The sequence below is a fragment of the Acomys minous genome (assembly GCF_964271855.1).
Source record: "Acomys minous genome assembly, chromosome: 10".
Taxonomy (NCBI): Eukaryota; Metazoa; Chordata; class Mammalia; order Rodentia; family Muridae; genus Acomys; species Acomys minous.
Genome location: NC_140491.1, coordinates 41,883,304 through 41,906,239, shown reverse-complemented (window position 1 = coordinate 41,906,239; position 22,936 = coordinate 41,883,304). Strand labels below are relative to the sequence as shown.

At 43.8% G+C, this 22,936-nt stretch overlaps 1 protein-coding gene across 18 annotated transcripts in view; it reads right to left on the bottom strand.

Annotated features, from left to right (window-relative positions):
* The window catches only part of COBL (cordon-bleu WH2 repeat protein), a 244,509-nt gene that overhangs the window by 151,627 nt on the left and 69,946 nt on the right, over window positions 1-22,936 (bottom strand). For 17 of the 18 annotated variants that reach the window (XM_084798316.1, XM_084798307.1, XM_084798321.1 and 14 more), the window contains exon 2: window positions 8,868-9,071. In XM_084798316.1, the coding sequence (XP_084654442.1) occupies window positions 8,868-9,071 (204 nt within the window). The remainder of the gene's footprint in view (window positions 1-8,867; window positions 9,072-22,936) is intronic. The other variant, XM_084798317.1, reaches the window with a different exon arrangement.

Below are 22,936 nucleotides of genomic sequence, written 5' to 3'. Positions count from 1 at the left end.
TCCCAGCTCTTGGGAGGCAGAGGCAGGTGGGTCACTGTGAGTTCAAGGCCAGCCTGGTGTACAAAGCAAGTCCAGAACATCCAAGGCTACACAGAGAAACCTTATCTTGAAAAAAATGACTGCAATATAACAAAAATCTCTCTCACACACACACAGAGTTAAGAAATAAAGGAAAAAGCCGGGCGTGGTGGTGCATGCCTTTAATCCCAGCACTCGGGAGGCAGAGGCAGGTGGGTCACTGTGAGTTCGATGCCAGCCTGGTCTACAAAGCAAGCCCAGGACAACCAAAGATACACAGGGAAACCCTGTTTTGAAAAACCAAATACTAACAACAACAACAACAACAACAACAACAACAATAATAATAATAAAAGAAATAAAGTAAAGGAAAATGCACAAAAAGGTATGTTTGATTCAGAAAATAATACAGATGACTTACTGGTGTGTTGTGTTATTAGGTCATGCATTTGAAAAGTTTTAAAATAAATAAAAATTCTCCTCAGCTAAGAAAAAAACACAGCAATGACTGGCTGCCCTGTTCCTCACTCCTTTGCTCTGAAGAAATCCAACGCCAAAAGAATCCCCCCACCCCCTATTTCTTGTTCATTTATTGTAACTAGAGAATATCCAGAATGTTCTGGTTGCTCTAAAGAAACACACAAGCCTATCTCCAGGGCAATGCTTCCCACATCTTCTAAGAGGACATTAACAGCATGTGCCAACCACTACAACAATAATTCCCATGAAGCTGGTACTCTGTGTCCTTAGAACATTGGATGGGAGGGACCAGGACACATTCAAGCTTCAAGTATGCTTTAAGGCACAACCAGGATGAGATGAGCCCTGCAGTGATGGCTGATTCTTCCAGCTTAAATGTGCACTCACCATTCTCCCAACACAGAACTTAAAGGGAGAGCACACACTGCCGTGCATAATGGACCACAGCAAAGCCTTCAGCACAAAGAAATCTCTTTGACAAGTGCTGAAATAACACTGAATTTTATCTGCTAGTATTTTATTGAAGAATTCTTTTTGTTCCTATTCATTTTGGATGCCAGCCTGTGGTTTGCAGAGGATGCAGTTTGGAGATGTTCATTCTTTTGTTGTGGATGCTGAAGAGTTTAAAAAGCATTGGTATGGTATTCTTTGAAATACCTAGTATATTTTTCTGTTGCATCTTTTGGTTATAGGTTTTCCTTTTCTGATGAAGTTTAATAAAGTAAAATAAGTCTGGAGGTGAAGCTCATTGAGAATCATGAAAGAATCCCAAGGCTCAACACCTAACACTGTGGAAAAATAAAATGAAAAAACAAAACAAAACAAAACAGTAAAACGCCATCATCAATGGGCTGAAGAGATGGCTCAGTGGTTAGGATTACTCGCTACTCTTGCAGAAGACCTGGATTTGGTTCCCAACATCCATGTGGTGGCTCACAACCATTTGGCACTCCTGTTCTAGGTGATCTTGATACCCTCTTCTGGTCACAGTGGGTACCAGGAACATATTCAATGGGTTTAATATACATGTAGGCAAAATGCTCATATACATAAAATAAAATAAAAACAAATCTTTAAAAAAAGACTAATTCCCATTCATTGTCTCACTGGCATCCTAGGGCTACTATGTATTCATGCTTTGTACCTGTATGAGAATGGGAAGAGTCAGTCTGGGGTTCCTACCAGCTGGTGGTTCTGGGAGTCACTTCACACCCAGGCCTACGGATACTGATTCCAGCTAACCTCACTGGGGAATACATTCCCACCACATAAACATATGAGTATAAACTATCAAAGAAATCAAAATGCACATAGCCACTAACTCCTACCATCTAAACATTAAGGTCTGAAGAACAGCCACAGTTCTTGGAGACATATTGAAATATAAAGTGCTGTAAAAGGGAGCAGCAGGGTTTGGGTCTTTCCTCACTGCAAAAAACCACACCCTCTTTCTTTAGCAGAAGCCAGTATATGCAAGTCTACTGATATACTATTGATGACAGTGTTCATCAGTTAGGTCAACATATATAACTTGGCATCCAAGATTCAACATTATATATCAAATGACTTTCCAAAATTGGCTGACCCAATCCCTATGTAATACTGTCCTCTGTCTTCCCAAGCCACCAAGGAAAGGATGTTATTTTACCTGAAAATGCATCATCTTAAGGAAGAGTTGCAGCTACGTTTCAATGGTGGAGGGTGGAAGCAGCTATCAACAACTACTGCCTATTTCAACTTCTTATTAAGTGGAAGGAGAGGGGAGAGGCACAAAAACAGAACAAAACAAAACCCACAGTTCCAAAGACTATAAACACAATAAATTAGACAAGGCTTACCATACACATTGCATTACACAAAACCAGAGAGTCATTTATTTAGCATTGAGGCACAAACAGGTCCCCATACATTCCCGGTGCTGAAGACCTACACCCAGCCCAGATCAGTTTTTATGGAAAGGTGAGGAGGTTTGGAAGCAGATAAGACCGAAGCCTTCCAAGCTGTTCCACGCTGCCCCAGCTGTCCTTCACTGTGAGAGGCCAGGGGGAGCTGCTGGCTCTAATGGGAACTTGGGTGCAGAGAAGAAATCACTGGATTCTGGGTCAATTTACTATCAGGGGTTGACATTTCATTTAAAGGAGGATGGGCAGGGGCATGACTTCTCACGACTGTGCCACTCTTCCCTCCTCAGGAGCCTGTGTGAAGCAAAGTGTGAGTGGGGCCAGGTTTTTCCCCATGTGTGTCACACCTATTAAATGCTGCTGGATGGCATTTGAAAATCTCTAAGATGCTCCTCAGGTCTCTACAAGCTCCTTTGATACTCCTGGAGGAACCTATCCAGAAAGGGAAAGACAGCCCTCTGCATACTGGCAGTGCCTGAGAGTGGACAAAGTTACTGGCTGCCCACAGTCCCTGTGGGGTTTTATTATAGATCCATCAGATCCCAACCTACCTCCTGTCACCTGTCAACAAAGAACTAATGACTTTATTAATTGGGTATTATGTATGTGCCTCCACATGGTCTTAGTAAGTCACTGTGTCACAGGCCACAGATTATTTCCAAAGACTAAGGCTGCTGAGTCTGACCTCTCCTCACCGGTCTCCTAGAGAAGTCCTGGCCCCTGGTCCATGCTTTCCTGACATCACTCTCTGGTCAAGTGCTGATGTCTCTTCGGTGGCAGCAGTTTATTAGTGGTACTGAGCCTGTGTGAAATCTTGGAATCACTATGTGTGACCTCTCTGACCCAAGGAAACTGGCTGCATTGCTTTGTGCCTCAGTTTCCTTACTGTAAGGGCATTAGGCTAGATCCCACCTCAAAGGGTTGCTGGAGACTCCATGGATTAATAGCTAGTGAAGACACTAAACAGTGTCAGCCCAGTAGTAGATAGACACCATGCCATTGCTTGATAAGTACATGACAGTTCACCACTCTTTTCCATGTGTATTTTATACAGCTATGCAGAGGATTATGTTCTGTATGTGACTGAGTGCCACCCTGCCCTCAGCAAGTGACATCAGACCCTTGAATTGCAAAATATTTCCCCCATCACCCAAGGAATGAAAGAAACTCAGCAATCAGACATACTCCGAATGTCAAAGGCAGAAACAGACATGTTAGGAAGTTAAGAAGTGCCAGAGATCTGGCTCCAGTGATGACCACATAAGAACATCCAGGAACCTGAATAAAATATGCAGAGACTCCTCGGTGCCACTTCTCTAGCTAATCACCATCTATAATTAAGGTGAAATCATAAGTACAATAGAAGAACAAAAGTTGTAGTAAAAAGGGGGAGTGACCACCCCCAAAACAAGTAAGTTGAGCTAGAGGGCTCCTTACAACTGCCAATCTCATTTTAATTTTTTCCTCCCATTTATCCTCCACAGCTTTTTTCTTCCAGCTGCTTTACTCTCTGCTACCCAGTGCCTTTTAACATTCATAACACAGAGGCAAAACTGTTTCTGGGGCACTTGTTATAAACTCTTCTTTAAATTTGAAAAGTGAATAGAATTTTCATAAACTTCTTTCCTCTTAAAAAAACGTTGCTTTCTCAATGTATACAAAGTTCAAAAAACTGTTTTGCTTGAGGCAGTGACTTGATTAAGAAACTGGTCTTCTGCCTTATATGGCTTTTTTTTCAGATCCCTATTGAGGGACCAAAGAAATGAAGGGTCCGTATCACCACTATACTCAAGCTGGTGGCCAACAGGCCAACGTCAGAGAGGTCACAAGCCAACTGCCCTCCTGGGACGGAAGGAATGTCTCTCTTTATTGAAGCCTGCTGTTATACCGTACCCTCAGATGGACAGGATGAGGAGAAAGGCACTGAAGATACTCAGTGTGGTATGGTAAAGATCAGCAGGCCTCTTTGTAGACTATATACACTCCCGTCTCCTTCCTCATGTCATCGGGCCAGTAAGAGCCCAGACTTACTCTCAGGACGGAGTGTCTGGCCCAAAGCAGAGCCAGGCACTCTTAAAAGAGGCTCTCCACATGAGCATGCTATCTGAAATTTTAGGGCTTGTGAAGACACAGGTTGATGGATCCCACCCATGGCATTCTGATTTAGCCAGGCTTGGGTGGGGCTGAAAAGCTATACTTCTTACAAATTCCCCCAGTGGTGTCAATGCTACAGGTATAGAGGCTCATATTTAGAATGCCTTGATACTAAATATCAAGACGTGCATTTGGAGCCTATGTTGGCTGAATGGGTCACTGGGTGCTGGGTATGAAAACTGCTTTCACGGGTATATCCAGAAGGTCTTAAAACAAACAATTTGTATGCATGGCCAAATCTCAAGCGTTCCAATGCGTCCCAGTTTCTTGTATGGACCAAGGCCAACATGTGGCCTTGAGCTCTGGGTGAGGCACACAACAAGGTCAATGCAAATCCTGAGAGAAAGTCCAGTCTGACAGGTTCAAGTGGCATCAAAGAGGCAAGTCGAGATGTTTTTTTTTTGTTGTTTTTTTTGTTTTTTTTTTTTATTCTTTTTCTTTTTTTCTTTTTTTTTCTTTTTTTTTTCCTCCTTTATTAATTTATTCTTGTTACATCTCAATGGTTATCCCATCCCTTGTATCCTCCCATTCTTCCCTCCCTCCCAATTTCCCCTTATTCCCCTCCCCTATGACTGTTCCTGTGGGGGATTACCTCCCCCTCTATATGATCATAGGGTATCAAGTCTCTTCTTGGTAACTTGCTGTCCTTCCTCTGAGTGCCACCAGGTCTCCCCCTCCAGGGGACATGGTCAAAGGTGAGGCACCAGAGTATGTGAGAAAGTCATATTCCACTCTCCACTCTACTGTGGGGAGTGTTCTGTCCATTGGCTAGATCTGGGTAGGGGCTTAAGGTTTACCGCCTGTATTGTCCTTGGCTGGCGCCTTAGTTTGAGCGGGACCCCTGGGCCCAAATCTGCCTATGGCAAGTCGAGATGTAATCAAGGTCCTTGGCAGATAGTCTGTCCTGAGGACTTGCACCAAGGAGCATATGGACCAGATACCAACACAGTCAAGAACTAGTTAGGAGAGCAGAAATAGGCCCACAGACAGGGAGGTCTGGTCTGGTGGCCAGAGGCAAGACCTCGGATTTGAGCTGAAATCTGTAGCAAGAATCCAGTTTCATAAAAGCCTGAGCCCCTGTTGACAAATGCTAGAGAGAGAAGGATGGAACACAGTTGCAGAGACTTGATCTCCCAAGGCTGTGCAGCTGTTGCCTGTCTATAAAAGGTCTAACAATCTGGGCTTAGAGAGAGGTATAGGTTGCTAACTGGAGAAAGCCTGCCTTCTTAAAGACAACTCAACTTTAAAACCATCTGAAAGCAATGTTGGTTGGACTATTTGACCTGAGGACAGGAGATTAGCTTGAGCTAGGAATCCTGTTCAGTACTGACGCCATATGATGTGGGTTGCCTGAGCAGGTGTGGACATGTTCCACCACGAAGGTATCCCTTTTCTGACATAACCGCTCTTGCCCTTTCCTCAGACTGTCCTCACTGTCTTTCACCTGTGTCTTAGAGGTTTACCTTTCTTCAGAGTCCATAACAGTGATTCTCAATCCTCCTGTTGCTTTGGCCTTTAACACAGTACCTCATGCTGTGGTGACCTGACCCGCGCCCCCCCCCCCCCCCCGCCCAGCCACAGAATTATTTTTGTTGCAACCTCAAAACTGTACTGTTGCTACTGTCAGAACTGTAATGTAAATACTTCATATGCAGATATCTGATATGTGACCCCTGTGAAAGGGTCATTTGACCCCCAAGATGGTCGCAACCTACAGGTTGAGAAGTACTGGCCTATAGCATTCTGTGGCCGACTTATAGGAGAGGCATGTTCCTCATTCAGTGGGTGACTGTGGCAGACTTGGACCCAGCCTAATTACCCTTGAGGAACTAATTTGCGATGTCGTAAAAATTCATTTGAATGTTACATTCCACCTTTAGTATGTTTGTTTTTCCTTGTATTTGAAGAAAGTTAGTACTGCGAAGCCAGGAGTCTTATACATTGTGCGGGCTACAGAAGAACCTCTACACGTGCAGGCTCCTCTGCATCCCTCCTCAGTCTAGACTCTCTAACACAGACCTGCCTGCTTCGCGTGAGGGCTGCTTGGCACATGCTTGGCTTTCTCTGCCCCCTGACATACCCTCTGCCCAGCGGCACACACAAGTTTCGATTTGTTATTCATTCTGCTCAATAGATAAATGACATTTTAGTATTTAGTAACCTATCAGGAGCTCACGAAAGGGTACTTCTCCTCTGTGGGGCTGGAATATGACCATTATCCAAGCAAGCACAGTAGTTTCCATGAACTATCAGGCTTTGTGTTAGTGAAAATATTCCCTTCCCTACAATAGCAGGGCTTGGCAACTTAAATGCCAGGCCCTTAATTTTGTTATTTCTTCACAGAAAAGACAGACTCCTTTATTAGGGAGAGAGGGAGGGAAAGAGCGAGGGAAGAAAAAAAAAAGAAAGAAAATTTGGCATGGTAACTCCTTTCTCTAAATAAAGATGCTCTTTAACTGCTTCTCTTATAGGCTTAATAACTAGGAAATGAAGTCTTTACATTGCTTTACAAGGCTCAAGACCTGGAATGCCCCACACAGGTGTGCACTTGCCTGTGCTGTGGTGCTTAGGGCACAGTGGTTCTTAGGGGCAGAATTACAGGCCTGAATGCTGGGAGAGGTTTCTTCTCTTCTGGAAAAAGAACCATTTGCCTGTCCTTTTGCTCTGTGAACCAACGTGGATGTGACTAATTTTCTACACTAAGATGACACAGCCCAACACTGTCAACACTTAAGAGCCTTTTATGAAGCTCCCGCCGGGGCTGAGGGTGCTGTGTCTTCAAAGATATTCTCTTCACTTGTGCTCCCAATTAAAGCAATGGGGCTGCTGGCTTCCTTCCCACCTGCCATGCAGAGAGCTGGCAACCCCACTCCTAAAGGCCTGCCAGGCCTTCTTCCTTAGTCAGGAACAGTTCCAAGCCCGATCCTTATGTCTTAATATTTAAGACAGATAGGGACTATTACTTGTGTCTCTAAATTCATGAGCAGCTCATAAAAGCAAAGCCACCTATGATTTGCAGAATGGGGTCATAAGCACTCACTCACTAGCAATGTTTTCTCCATCATGAAATACATGGTTTGGGGCTGGCTGGGTTTGTAAACTGCTGTTTAGGGCAAGATGAGAAGGATCTTTGCTAAAGCCGCTGCTTAAGCAGAAGAGGAAAAAAAATGTAACAAAAAAGCGAGCAAGAGCCAGGAATCTAACATCAGCCCACTTATTATTATTAAGGATTGAAACATACCCTCGCCTGTAGCACCCAGAAGGTGGCCCAGGGACAGAGGCTACTGGGCCAGTACAGGCTCTTCCTGACTCTATGCTTCCCTGCTTAGAAGAAGGTTATCTGAATAATTGATGAGGCTCTCAGTCGTCTGGGGTAGCAATCGTACAGAACTGCACGGTGATAACTTCTGCTCTACAGGGAAAAAGAAACTGAAGCTACAAAGAGTACAGTGCGTTCACTTGAAATCCTTTTTCAGGAGTATTTCTACATTGTAGGAGGAGCTCCACCTTTCCTGGTGCTTGCCAAAGAAGATTCTAAGAGAATCTTCTAAATCTAAGATAAGAAAAGCAGTAACTATCAACTGGAACAAAATATAAAAAATGGTACATATATATTTACTGGTAGAATGGCACACATTCTAAAATCATTTTTAAACTATGATAGCAAAACATACTCCTTACATTATAAGGCTTCATGGGAAATCTGTGATGAATGCAATGCCTATTTGTGTGAAACAACCAAACACTTACAATTCAGTCTCTGAGGTGGGCCTTGGGGAAATGCCACAAGGTGTCAGTCACAAGTCCAAACACCTCTCCTTTGATGCTAATTTGAGGATATTCCTACACCTGGGACAATGGTTGCAAGGGGAAGCCCTACTGAAAAATAACTTTTACCCTATGCTGAGAGTTAAGATTTTCAAAGACAATGTGATATACCCATTACAACTAAAGGCATGCCATCTTAGAACACAAGACTCCAGTCTTGGGTGTGTACCAAGGCTGGCAGTAATACTAATCAACACTGTGTTCAATTATCACATAAACTAATTTTGAAAATTTATGTATAGCTGCACTTTCCTCTGGGCCCAAGTTCTGCCAGGATAGTCCTAGAGCCCTGAATCCCCTCAAGGCAACAGAGAGCCTTGCTGGGCCAGTCAACCCCCACTATTCTCAGTGGGATGGTTTTGGATCTCCTAGGCTGTGATCTTGTGCCAAGCTAGAGCACGCATTCTTGCCTGGGTCAAATTCAACATGGTTACACCCGCTCTTCCCACACACATGAGAACCTCCACCCAGTTATCAGGATCTTACCTCCCGCTGACCACACTCTGCCTCTCCAGCCCGTTGGGCAGAACCACAGTGACGTCCAAGGTGCTATTGTGTACCGCCTCCTTCATGTGGATCAGGCTTTGCTGAGAGCCCAGTGTGGCATCATGAGGCAGTTTCTGTTCACTGTGGACGTTTGGGACAGCCGACTTTCCAGGAGGTGGTGGAGCACGGGCCTTCATCTTCCTTCTTGAAAATGATAAGACAGAAACACTAGATGAGGGTTTTATGCTTGCCTCCGTATGATTCATCCTTAAAAGCATTTATGGCTTGCTTCAGAAATACCTTCAGAGCTGTGGGGTCCTTTTACAGTTGTTTGTCAGCAGTCTCTAGTACTAACAGATGATATCTCCCACAAGCAAGTAAAAACCAAACCATGGGAAACATTTTTGAAAGTGTTTCTGAAAAAGAAACATCCTAAAAACGTGTTCCCCATGTGGGAGCAACCTGTCCTATTTTCTAGCCACCCTGGTCAAGGTGGAGGTGTGAGCATTTGAGTTTGCTGGCTTGGGTTATACGTGCTGCCTCACCGCTAATAAGTAGGTTGGCATCCCTAATTTTCTGCTTTCATCCTCTCCAGCTCAGGATCTAGGACACTTCTGAGCATATGGATCTGTGACTCTATAATACTGGATGCCCTGAGAACAAATTAAGGCACCCGATGTCATCCAGAAAGTGTGTCAGAGCAGTATCATCAATACAGCCACTGTCTTGGGTGTGGCTGTGGGTAGCAAAAGGATGTGAGTGGTAGTGTCCTAACACACAACCCTTTTGTCTTCATTTTCATCTTATTTCAAACTATGGATTGATAGCTCACTGAACCTCGGAGGCAATTTCCCAGGCCCTGTCAATAAGACACCTACCTGAGGGACACTCCAGGTAGTGAGGAAAGGCACCTAGCATAGGCACTGCATTCTACATATTGAATCATGCATATGTGTATATCATATGCATACATGCATATGTGTGTATATAAAATATGTATGTTTACATAATATTTACATATAAGCATATACAAAACTATGTGCATATATATGTAAATGTATATGCATTCGTTTATATAGTAAGTCTTAATATGTAGAGTCCCTGTGTATTTTATTGTAACAGAAGCTAGGACTTTCTCAGCAGCATTTCACAATTATGGGGATCTGTTATGATAACTTTCACAGTTTACCTAATAACCACTTACTCGTTCAATCATTACTTTCCAGGTCTCAAAACAGTTTGCAGACTGATTTGGAGCTCACTTGAAGGCCCACAGTCATTGAGTGGCAGGCAGAGGCAGGAACCGTACCTAGCTGACACCCCAGAGTTCCTCCTGCCTGCTTCCTCCCCACCCTGCACAGGCCTAGCCAGATCCACACAGAGGCACGGAGATGCCACCGCCCACCCTGAACTCTCTTGTCAGCTGACTCTTGTAGGCATTTTGACATGTGGATTCAAAGATATCAGATAGTCTTCCAGAAACTTATTCGCAAGAAGCTTTTGAGACTGTACTCCGTGACAGGATGACATAACTTCCAATGGCAGACTAGTAGTCAGACCACATCCCAATGCTATATTTTAACTGTTATTGCTTATTCCCTTTTCATTCGTAGACATAGATAACTAATAGAACATATCAATAAAAATCAATAAATTATTTTTACAATAGTATATTGACACTAACAGTTAAAAGTACAACAGAAGTTTTTAAAAATAAGCTTCAAAATATTTGTTTAGGGAAATATTTTTAGGGAGGACTACATTCTAGCCATAGACCGTGTAACAGTCTAGAAAGACACAGTAAACAATTACCAGTGGTGGGGTCTGGGTGATGCCAGATACAACATGTGCTTTGCTACTGTAACGGGTGTGACTTGTAAAACACAAGACATCATTTGGAAATGGGCAGAAGCAGGAAATGGGATCCAGAAGAGGCTGTGAGCTTCCAGATGTCCCCACCACGGTTAACATAGACTGAAGAATGTCACTTGGTTATTATTCTTCACTACAGTAAGGAGTTATAAATTAACTTAAAAAAAAGAAAACAAAACCGTAAGATTTATGTTATAGTATTTGCATGTTATGCAATTTTTTTAACTGTTATTGCTTACTTCCTTTTCATTCATAGACATAAAAATCCAAAAAGTCAAGAAAGAGTGGTACACTGGAATAACCCCCAATACTCAGGAGGCTGAGCTAGGAAGTAGCAAATTCCAGGCCAGCCTGGACTACGTCGGTGAATTTCATGCCTGTTATGAGCTATATGAGATAAAGCAATTAAAAATTTTTTAAAAATAGAGTAAAATAAAATTGTTAGTATGAGAGGACCCATTATTTATTGTCTCATAGTTTTACCTGTGCTACTCTTAAGGGTAAGACTATTCCTGCTTTTCCAATAACAAAGGGGCAATGTTTCCCAGTGTTACCAAGAAGTAGAGCTACCCTCAAGCCCAGGCAATTTACATAGGGTCTGAAATTTTAACCACTATATTATTCAGTCTCTTTGAAGGACAGCTGCTAATCCCGTTTTAGAGATTAAAAAACATGAACGCGAACATTCATCAGTTAGCCTTAACTCCAAGTCAGAAGTCCAGTCTCTGAATTACCTCCAAAGGTGCTTACACAAATAAAATTTTGTTTATTTTGTAATTTTTAGGAAAAGAAATACATTTTAGTCCAGTTTTGCAGAGCCAGCAGGGAACCACTCAGTGTTCAGTGCTATTAGGAACACAGCACTATTAGGAAGGCAATGGGGTTCAACCATTCCTTCATTCGTTGTAAAAGCAATCTGTCGCCATCATGTGACAACACCCCATCTACCCTGCCATGCTTATGAAACCAGTGGTCCAAAACCTCACAACTGCATAGTCACATACCAGTTTCTTTCCCGGTCAGTTTCATTGTCCTCAGATTCCTTCCACAGTATCTAGGGATCATCTTGGGGCTGTTCCTCACAGCACACGCCACAAACTACCTGGTATTGCCCCCTGACTATGGCCTGATTCAACTTGGAAAGGTATAATACTCCAAGTAGAGTTGTTTGTTCAGGACAGTGGAGTGTGTGTGTGTGTGTGTGTGTGTGTGTGTGTGTGTGTGTGTACAAATGCATGTATGCAGACAAGGCAAGTCAGACAATATTTAAGAAAATTAGAATATTTCCACAACCACAATATACATTTCTTGTTATTTCTGTTAAAGAAGAAACTTAGCAATGCACCAAACATGGTCACCAGACACAGTTAGCTGTGTTCATCCCACTGATGGAGGGGGTATCCGTCTCAGTGACAACATACACTTTTTTCCCACCAGCCTATACTGACAACCACACCTTTGGAGTCTTCATCCTCACTCCTGTCTCTTCTCTGGCCTGACAACTGCTCACCAATTTGTATATTAGCCTCACGGCACTCTGCCCTTGCCCTAGTCTTCGTTTTATTCTGGTCTCTTGAAGACCAGTTTCTGTGTGCTCCTCTCTGTGTGTGGCAAACCTGGGGATATGAAGACACCACACCTCTATAGTCAGCATGAAACCCCATAGGGAGCTGAAAATGCCCTGTGCCCATCACCAACCAGCTAAATCCTAACATCTGGAATGTGTGGATTGTAATAAAATGCTAAAATAGCATTATTACAGCTACGACTTTTATTTCTTTTGAGAAAAGCAATTAGTGTACTATAGAAATCTATACAAAACACACTGGTGTACTTATTAGTTTAAATTTTTGATAATGGACAATTTCATATTTGGTAAACACCACATAGAGAACTCATGTGAAATCAGTGCCTGAAGTATGCATGGATCCTAGGAGACCCTTCAGTGGCGCTCTAACTGTGACCACACACATCAAATCAATTAAAGAATACTGTGTATATTAGACATATGAGTCACCTCCCTGGCCACTCCCACTCCTTCTGATCTTTCTGTAAAAAGGTAGAGGCACCACACTTGTCTATCACTAATCATTTCTAGAAGGCATGAGATGCTGTAGACAAATGCTCTTCATATTTGTATGTCCAGATTTTGTATTTCTTGCCCCAAATGTTAGAAACCATAAGTCTATACAATAAACTTACTTGTTTCATACAATACCTCATCCATACAGCTTCAGCACTACTTAATACAGTATTTTTATTTTAGACGATTTAAGTTTATATGGTGATGAAACACATGAAAATTTAAATAAAAACTCAGCTCAATGGAAAAACATGTGTCGAAATGTGCAAAAACCAGAATATCACAACACTTTCACTAGTATGACTAACAGAAGAGGAAACACATCTGGAAATATTTGAACAGATTTTTAACAAAAACAATCAGAAACTTTTAGTTTTCTAGCTAGATGGTAATCCAATCAACACCGACTGTTTAAATTTTAAATACAGCACACATAACACTAGGCTTTAATCACAGGCGAATTTTCTGATGAAAATAATTGTTTCCTCCTCTCATGGGCTCCAATCTATTCTCCTGTCATCTACCACCCCTTGCTCGTACACAGATGAAACACTTATATACAACAGCTGGGAGCTGTGCGTCAAGTATGACCAAGAACATGCAGCATGTGACTCTCTAATCCAGGATGTCCTCACTTCATACATTTTCTAGTTCCACCCGTTGTCCTGAATACTGGAAAATCCCATTTTTCTCTGTGGCTGAATAAAATCTTATTCTACATATGAACTATATTTTTCATTATTCATTCATCTGTCAACAGACATCCATACTAATTTTATTCCCTTGCTATTGTGATTAGGAAAACAATAAACATGAGCAAATATCTCTGCAGTAAGATATGGGATGCTTCAGACAGATGGTCAGGAACATAGGTGGGTCATACAAAAGGCTTATTTTTAGCATGCTAATTTCCATAATAGCTGAACTGTTTTTACAATACCCCAGCAGTGAGTTAAGCGCCCTTTCCTCACTCTCTGCAGAATTTCCTCCTTGAGCCATTCCAAAAGGCTTGAGAATTGAATCTGGGTACATTTCATTTGCATTTCCCCAAGGATTTTGAGCATTTTTTAAAACTACTTATTAGCAGTCTTTGTTTTCTCTTCTGAGAACGTGCTTCACTTCCTCGAACAAGGATTTCATCAGGTTGTTTGTTTTCTTGTATAGTTTTATGAGCTCTTTGCACATTGTAGGTGCTAATCCCCTATCAGATAGTTGGCAAAGTTTTTCTCTAATTTTGTAGGTTGCTGCTTCACCCAAATAAGAGTTTCCTTAAATGCACATGTTTCTTAATTTAATGAGGTCGCATATGTAGATAATTGGCCTTACTTTCCGAGAAACAGGAGTTCTTGTTCGGGAAGCCCTTGCTTATCTCTGCCTCAAAGTATTTCTCTACTCTTTGCTTTAGCATTTTCAGAGTTTTAGGATTAAGTAAGGTCAAGAAGTTTGGGCTGAATCACTCATATCTATATAAGAGGCTTAGAGATCATGTCTTTTGAAATAACAGTGCATAGAACCATTAAACAGTTAAATACTTCACTGAGCCAGAAAGTTAACACCAAATGGAAAAACAAGTACCCCAGGGGGAAAAAACATCTTCTCTTTTCTTCATTTTTATACTATTCAATGATGAATAAAAATACCACAGGAATTGCAAAAGTAATACACCGGATTTTTAAACTAGTAAAAGTTACAATAAAATAAAATAGATGAGAGACTGCTCAAATTAAACACTGGGTAAAACACTGAGATAAGAAATGTCAATCAAAAATGCACTATATAATTTATTTCCTGAAGACAATGGGATTCTTCTTTGTTCTTTATTGAATTTCTTGGCAAAGGAAAAAAAAAACTCTTCAAGAACATTTTTTGACTTGCACATGTTAAACCGTTAGTTCTCGACCTTCCAAACGCTGCAACCCTTTAGTACAGCTCCTCACGCTGTGGTGACCCCCCAACCATAAAATTACTTTCATTTGCTACTCCATAACTGTAATTTTTCTACTGTTATGACTTGTAATGTAAATTGTATGTAAATGTGTTTCCTGAGAGACTCACAGCTTGAGAACCACCATGTTAAAGCATCCCCACATTCCAGAATGGAATGAAGCTTACTTAGCGATGGCAAATGTTCATGTTGGCGTTTTCTTGAATTTGGTTTGTATTCATTTTGTTGAGAATTCCTTTTGTTTAGAAAAAATATTTTGTGGAGCCAGGTGTGTTGGTGCATGCCTTTAATCCCAGCACTTGGGAGGCAGAGGCAGGTGGATCGCTGTGAGTTTGAGGACAGCCAGGTCTACAAAGCGAGTCTAGGACAGCCATGGCTACACAGAGAAACCTTGTCTTGAAAAAAAAATTGTTTTAAAAATATTTTAAAACACTTTAAGTACTTACGGTGCCATTGTTTAACTAGAAATTTTTTCATAATTGTTGCCAGAGGCTACGGAAGGGAATATTAGAGTAAGAACATGATAGAAATGGGATTTGGGTTCTATAAAAACAGGTGCAGATGGAGGGTGGTGAGAGTTCACAGCAACAGAAACGCACTTGACACAAGTGAATCCCATACTTGAGAATGGTTGGCGAGGAGGTTAATTTCACCCTCCGAATTTCTTACCACAATCTAACGTTGTCCTTTTTCCAGCCTAACAATGACCTCAGTTCATGGATCTAAGGGCATCTCTTGCTAAGATTCCCTGGCGCGCTTCTGCTACTCTCCTTCTCAGGGGCCCCACAGCTTCCACCTTTGCCACCCTGGATACCATAGGTGGCTTGATTTGATGGGCAGGCTGCAGGAAGAAGCAAGGATGCTGAGCAGGAAGAGGGGGCAGGCAGAGATTGTAAACTGTCTCCTATGAGGATAGGAGTAGCAAAGCTGAGTCCCCCAGGCAGGGATCCTGATTCAGGGAGCAGGCTGTGGGTGGAACATGATGAAGCCTCAACTCTGGCTCCCTCCTGATTGTCCACTAGCTACCTACAGCTGTAGTCAGGTTTGCCAAGGATGTGTGCGTTAGGGAGCAGAGGCTTCTAGCATGGGTGAAGTACATAGCCTTAGAACAAGTGGATCCTGTTTTCTTCTCTGTGCTTTCAGGCATCGGTACTTCTGAATGCCCTCCATAGAACACGGTCATAGTGAGAAAACAGAAAATGCCAGCTTCCTGCACTTTTGAATGGCACAGAGAGAACTGCTGCTGTTCGGACAGATGTCCCGAGTCACCTTCACTCGGTTGTGAGCAGCCATGAGTTCTAACAAGTAGATGGTTCTCAAAGATGTACGCCAACTGTCAATCAGCAGAAGCTAACATTCAGGGATGTGGGAGCACGTCAGAGAGGGCGGAGCTTCTGCCCAAGTGTCAGGAAGTCCTTAGGGCTAGGGCCTTCCTTGGCTCATTTTGGGCACACCAGGGTAGGTGCTTCTCAGTTACCACCAGGCAGGTCCAGCCAGCTCTCTTCAGATGATAAGTCACTAGCACACAGCCCAAACTCCTTCCCAGCTCTCCAAGGTAAAACAGTGGGTGTGCCCCAGAAGGGACTGTTTATAAAGTGGTAAGTATATTATATGAGAAAACGTTTCTGGCATTTCCAAGTCATCAGTTATGACCCCAAATGATGTGGGACCACTATACATCCAAGCTCCTGTGTTCTTCCTAACCCTTCCATCAGCCCATGGCCGGGGGCCATGGGAGTTTTATTTCTAATAGCTTTTTACTGTAGAGAAGAATGCTTGAAATCTGTTCCCTGAAAGCTCGATGACTTATGAAGGCCTGGGCTAACTGGTTCAGAGAACGCAAATCTCAGGCTCCGTGCAGACAGATAAATTAAACCCACATTCCACAGTGGGTGATGACCTTCACCCGGACTAGAGAGGCTCAGGATGAGGGAGTCCAGGGCCTGTAGACTTAACAGGGAAAACTGATACCTCTCCCAGTTCTCTGTAGGCGCCAGGCCAGCATCTAAAGGGTATCTGCTTTGTGTTCCTCCTGTTTCTCCATCAGAGCCATCAGCTTCAGACACAGAAGCATAAAAAATTGTTTTAGCCATCCAAGAACAGTAGACACAGAAGCTAAAGGCCTGCTGACATGAATTCCCCTGAGAAACAACACCAAGTGCATAATTCCTGGAGTTTATCGTGCTGGCTACCCTGCCTGCCTGATGCTGGGTAGCACCTGCTGGGAGGACATTTTAGTGAAATTGGGTACAGCTGGCACATCCTGCCTGCCAATCAGGCCATGGAGCAAACCAGAGCCTGTTTATGCTGTAGGCACATGCGGGTTTCCTTTCTCTCCTGGAGGGCTCTGGATTCCGAGTAGTGTTTGCTTCCTCCTGGAAGGGTTTGCGTGCAAAATAAGCTGCCTATGGTCTTTTTGGGTGTCCGTTATTAAACACAACTCTAGACAGCAATTCCAAGAAAGCAAGAGTCTCAACATTATGGTTTTCCATGGACAAGCAAAGTACTAAGCTCAAGGACTACAGCTCAGAAACCATTGTGCCGAAGAGTTGCTCTTAGAGCCTTGGAATTGGCTGCCTTATGCTCAGCTTTATCCAGACTACTTCAGGAACCCCACTCTCACCCAGAGCACAGTCAGGTCCCAAGAAGCTAAGGAAAATGCTCGTATCCAGCACCAACTCATGCATTTTTTCAGCTATGTATGTACCCAAACACTGAATGTACCCAATCCTCACAAAAACTTCATGTGACAAATCTCCATTCTCCATTTTTCTGAGGCCATTAGGGATACAACAGACTTAACAACATTCTGACAGCACATAGCTAGAAAACAGAATTCCACATGCAGGGTCTCTGAACTTCAGGTGCTGCCCTAGCTATGGCGTAGACTACATTGACACTGCCTTAAGTATTTTTCAAAATGAAATAACCCTTAAGATAATGTGGAAATGCAGTCCCTACCCCCTGTCTGAGCATGCCGGCAACCTGCAGGCACAGCTGTAGGGAAAGGGATTGGAGAAGAACCAGCCTGTGGGACAAGGTTCCTAGCAGATAAGCAGGTTCATCCTCTTTTCAAATGAGGGCTATGGCTAAGCTTTATACACAGAATTGGTGCCCCTGAGAACTGAACCCACTGTTAAGGCTCCCTGTGGCTCAAACAGAATGTCAGGAACTTGTGGAATTGCCTCAGGAAATGGAGGAAGAGTTGGACTTGCAGAGAGATGGAAATATATGCCTAGGCTGATGACAGATAAGTAGGTGAGCAGAGGCAGCCCCCAGGCAGTCCTGAGGGCACTGCAATGCCTATAGAGCCAAAACCTCCATTGACCATAGAACCAAAGCCATGAAGCTTCTGAAAAACAAGGTATACCAAATCTTCTTCTGGTAAGCATAGTTTTGGCAAATCAAGTTGACTCTCAGGGACCCCCTAGATAAGAAACCATATAAGACCTCTCAGGCCTCAGCAATCCCAGCATTAAGGGTATTGCTCCTTCTTATGACGAGATTGTCTTCCAATGAAGAAAAAGACAAATCGGGAAACCTCTGCCAAAGCTTTCATGTCTCTCCTTGCCTTTTAAGACAGAATCTAACTATCAGAAGACATTCAAGATTCAGATAAGCAAGGCCTAGAGTGTGCAAGTGTGAAACAGACAGGCTACGAGAACACATCCAAACAACAGCACACACGGGAGCTATTTAGAGGTGCGGTCTACCACACCGCTCGTTGAATGTGGGGATACAAGTTTACCCACAAAACACCTTGCCTCAGGGCAACAGAAAGGGGCTATCTTTCAGAAGTCAGGCCCAGAACACCCACTTATGAATACAAACCAAGTACTGGGTTTGGCTCCCTGCTCCAGAGTCACTAAGAAGTCAGGGTCAGACCCAGCAAAGTCTCTAAAGCTGTGCATCCTCCAGCAGGTGGCTCTGTGTGGACAAACCATTGTCATCCGTAGGCCTCGGTTTCCCTAAGAGCTGAACAAAGTCATCAAGTGGTATTTGCATGAGGACTAAGTGAGCGCAGGCAATGCTCAATGGCCACTTACTTAACCGCAAGCATTTTTTACTCTTTGGGACTAAAAGAAAACCCCTTTATCTGTGTAAGAGTAGAACATTCACCCACTCTTCCAGATGCACAGTGAAAGCTCACTTACCCAGCAACCACAATGAAAACCAAGAAATGCTATTCACAATAAAATTTTAGTTCTGATCTGAGGTGGAAGAAGCTTTCAGGAACCCACCATAAAAAGATTCACTTTCCAGATAGGATTCTCTACGACACAGTAACAAAAGCTGGAGCCCTTACTAGCCTCTAAACCCAGGGGCCGGTCTATATGGGAATGCTGATATCTCACCAGATATCAGGTACATATTCAAAGAGGAACATTTGAGAGCTGAGTCTCACAGCTATTACCCAACTCCCAGCAAGTTAAGAAAGAGCCTGTGGTGTGCATGACTTAGCTATCACCAAATACTCTGCCATTGGGTCTGAAGCCCGGCAGCTCCTGCTCTGCAGAACCAATTAAAAACTAGAGTTGCTGTATTGTTGAATATTCCAGAAAGGACAATCTCCTTTCAAAAACATGCCAACACTAGTTTACTGAGGTTTGAACGTTTGTAACAAATGAAGGGAGGAGAAAAGCCAATACATGTGAATGTCTCGCATTGCCCCCTGCCCACACCAAGGGATGTGCTCACCCTACTTAGAAGTTAGCATGGGCTTTCTATGGTAGCCAGTGCAACCCTAGGAGCTGAAGGACAGATTCCACTGGGCTTAGTCAGGCCTGAGATAGGAGCACAGCGCCATTTTTATGAATGCCACCCAATGCAGCACTTCACAGGTAAGGAGGCTGCTGTCTGCTGCCTGTGATCTCGGCCAAAACCTCACCACCAGGTCTTCTGCAGACTGGCAGCAAGATTCCCCCTCCCCATGTCTCCCCCAATTTAAACCCATAAAATCCCACAAAAGAGAACACGAATTATGCAGGAGGAAGAGCAGAGTTCCTAAGGAATGAAAATGCCTGGCAGCACCTGCTTCCTCCTCCTAAAGAGGGTGCAAACCTCTGGGGGTTGGCAGTGTGGGCACACAGGCGTTCCCCCTGGGGAAGATGCCGAAGTATTTTGGGAGAGGTGAGTCAGCTTTCCTAGCACCGCCAGCCACCAGCCAGCCTTGCGTGCTTAAGCTTTGTTGGATTTGCACACAGCAACTCTTCCCATAATCTCTCAGCTGTGATGTAGAGCCTTCTCCTGAAGGTGTTTTGGGGGTTCCTTCTTTCCCCAGCCATATAACCAGAAGCTTGTTATTTCTTTGTCGTCTGTCTTTGAGGGACAGTGCATTTTTTTTCTCTCTCAAGCCTGAAAGATACATTTTGTTGTAGTCACAGTCCTGTCCCAGAATCACAAAGGCTGCTGTTGAACCAAAGGACACACAGGGGCAGCTATGCCTGTGAGCCTGGCTGGTGGATCAGCTCTCCTGCAGCTGGCACACCAGAACACCCCTGCTCCCCATACACACACAAAACATGGGTATCCACACTTTTATCACCCTAGCCCCTAATGATATCCAGACAAGAACTCCCTAGACAGCACAATAGGCCCCGCCTCTTGTCTCTGCCAGCCCTTCATCATCTGCTCATGGTTCAGCCCCATCCTCTCCTCCTCTTCCCATTCCATCCCCCACATCCTTTCATTCCTCTCCCCAAGTCCAAGTTGATTTCGACTCTTCCAGGTCACAGAGCACTGCTCCACTTTCCCTGTTTCTAGGGCCACAGATGCTCAGGCTGTGCTCCCTTCCCCTTGAGACTCTTGGGGCAGATTCTTAAGAAATCTGCACCACCTGCCTCACCACCTCCTCAATCCCATCGCAAGGCAAAGATGGAAGATGGATCTTCTCTGGAAAGATCTCCATCTACTTGTCCTCTGTGGTGCAAATGTCTCAAGTCTCCACTCCCTGCTGGGTCAGGCACAGATTTTTCTGTCTGCTACATCTAAGACTGTAACGCTATAACCAGCATTCCCTGCGTCATCCATGTCAAGAACCTTGGTGGTTCTACACATAGGGTGGGGCTCTCGTCTTCACAGTCTGAGAGTTGTTATCAACCCCCTCCCAGCTTCCACTGAGTGCGAATACAAAGGAGTGATGCTATACAGAACAGAGTCATGGGACAAGTGTCCCACAGATGGAGGAACAAAGGGAAAGACCTGGAGGAAGTGCTTAGAGGAAAGGGTTAACACTGATTGGGCTCACATCTCAGCATCATGAGGAACAGGCAAACCCTAACCATATATCCTGCTACTGTCTCTCTCTTTCCCTCAGTATGATGGGCAGAATGGCCACCCCTTCACAGCGGGATCAAGTAGAGACTGAAGGACTCTAATCTTCAAAGACCATTGCCAATGTACTTGGTTCCTGACGCGTAAGCCTTCAGAAATGACCCTGCAACACAGAGCAGAAATGAAGCAGTCTGCATTGCACACTTGCCAAAACCTAAGCGCTGACACAGAATCCCACATTCAAACACTAGGAATGGGCTTGCATTGGGGAGCACCGGAACATAGCAATAGGTGTCTTGTCCCCTGCTAGCACACTACAGAAAAGATAAGACTGCTCTCCGCACCTGGTGCTTCTCCAAGCACCCTCAAAGAAGTGGGATTCCTGGTCACCTATGTGGGGCTGGGCACGGTGAGGTCAACAAACAGGACACACCCTCAGGCTTGGAGCAGTACATGAGCACAGTTGCAAAGGCACCTGGGATGCAGACGTGCAGACTAGGCCCTATACGCAAACACTACGAAGTACTTTCAAAAGCCATTAGACAACCTCCCTCTCTTCCCCACTGTAACAGGCTTCAGAAGCTACATGCTTCTCATGGGCCCATGCCCAGCACTCAGTCAACTGATCAGTCAATCCCAGTGATACATGCAAGCACTGTTGCACTGGGCAATCAAGCCCATTGAGACAGCGCTTGTAGCATCGTCTTCAAGGTTTGTTGTTGGTAGTGGTCTTTGTATAGACTTCTTGTTGTAGTTGTGATCTAAGAAGCCAATGATGAGTACAGCTGGACTCCAGGGCATCTCTGGATAGTTCTGAGTCTTGGGGGGTTAGTGGCAGGGATTTTGAGAGGGTACACAAAAAGCCAGAGAGGCTGTGTTGCCTGTTCCCACAGAGCCTGTTGGGCCACTCAGCTCAGGTTTCACCAGCCCAGACATCTGCTGTGAGGCCCAGTCCCTATTTTGAGAAACAGTCATGGTGAGGTTATCAAGTGTCATATTTTCAACAGAGAATTAAAGGGCACCCAGCACTTGGCTCTTGGTTCAGAAAATGTCCATATGGAATCAGGATGTCTCTGGGTTGCTGTGTTCTCACAATGTCTGTCTCTATTTTCTGATGTTTTTACTGAAGGTATCTTGGATTATAGCATGCCTCCCCAGCAAACAAACAAACAAACAAACAAAAGCATGTTGTGTCTATTTTAGGTAGTGGAAGCTAACAGCAGAAATAAGGTCATAAGGCAGTTTAATTAAATTATAGGTACATTTTCATATAGATGTAGCTGTTTTGGGAACATATACACAAAAGTTTGTTAGCAGGCCTAGAGACAAGGCAGTCCCTGTAGGATATGGATGTGAGGGCACCACATGGGTGTTTGTTTCTTTCAGCCACTGTGTTATATGAGGCCCTAGGCCCCAGGTGCAGGGAGCTGGCTTCATTTTCCTGAGAACCTCTCTGAGCTCTGTCTGCTCAGTTCCCATCAGTTACTAGTTGTGTGGAAAGCTGGGTAGTCAGATTTCCTTGCTTTTCAGTTAGTAAATAGAAATAGAGCTGGCTTATCAGTGGGGAGCCACAATGTGTTTCAGAGTATATGGCTCTCCATTTAACTCCTGGCTCTGACACCTTTATCTTAAGATTCCCACTATACTTGGTTCTTTTCTTCACACTTTGCTAGAAGGAATTCGATACAGCTCTGCTATTTTTTTTTCTCCCACTGATGGAGAAAAAATATCTGCCCTGTGTGGCTTATTGAAAGCAAATGATCATCTTTAATATTTTCCTGACTTCTGGGTGCGGCATACTTTTCTGCCTCAGACGGGAGACTTACTGGCTTCTCCTGCCCTTGCCAGCTCTGTTAGTGGATCCAAATGGAAACTGTTCATTTTACTGTAGAATTT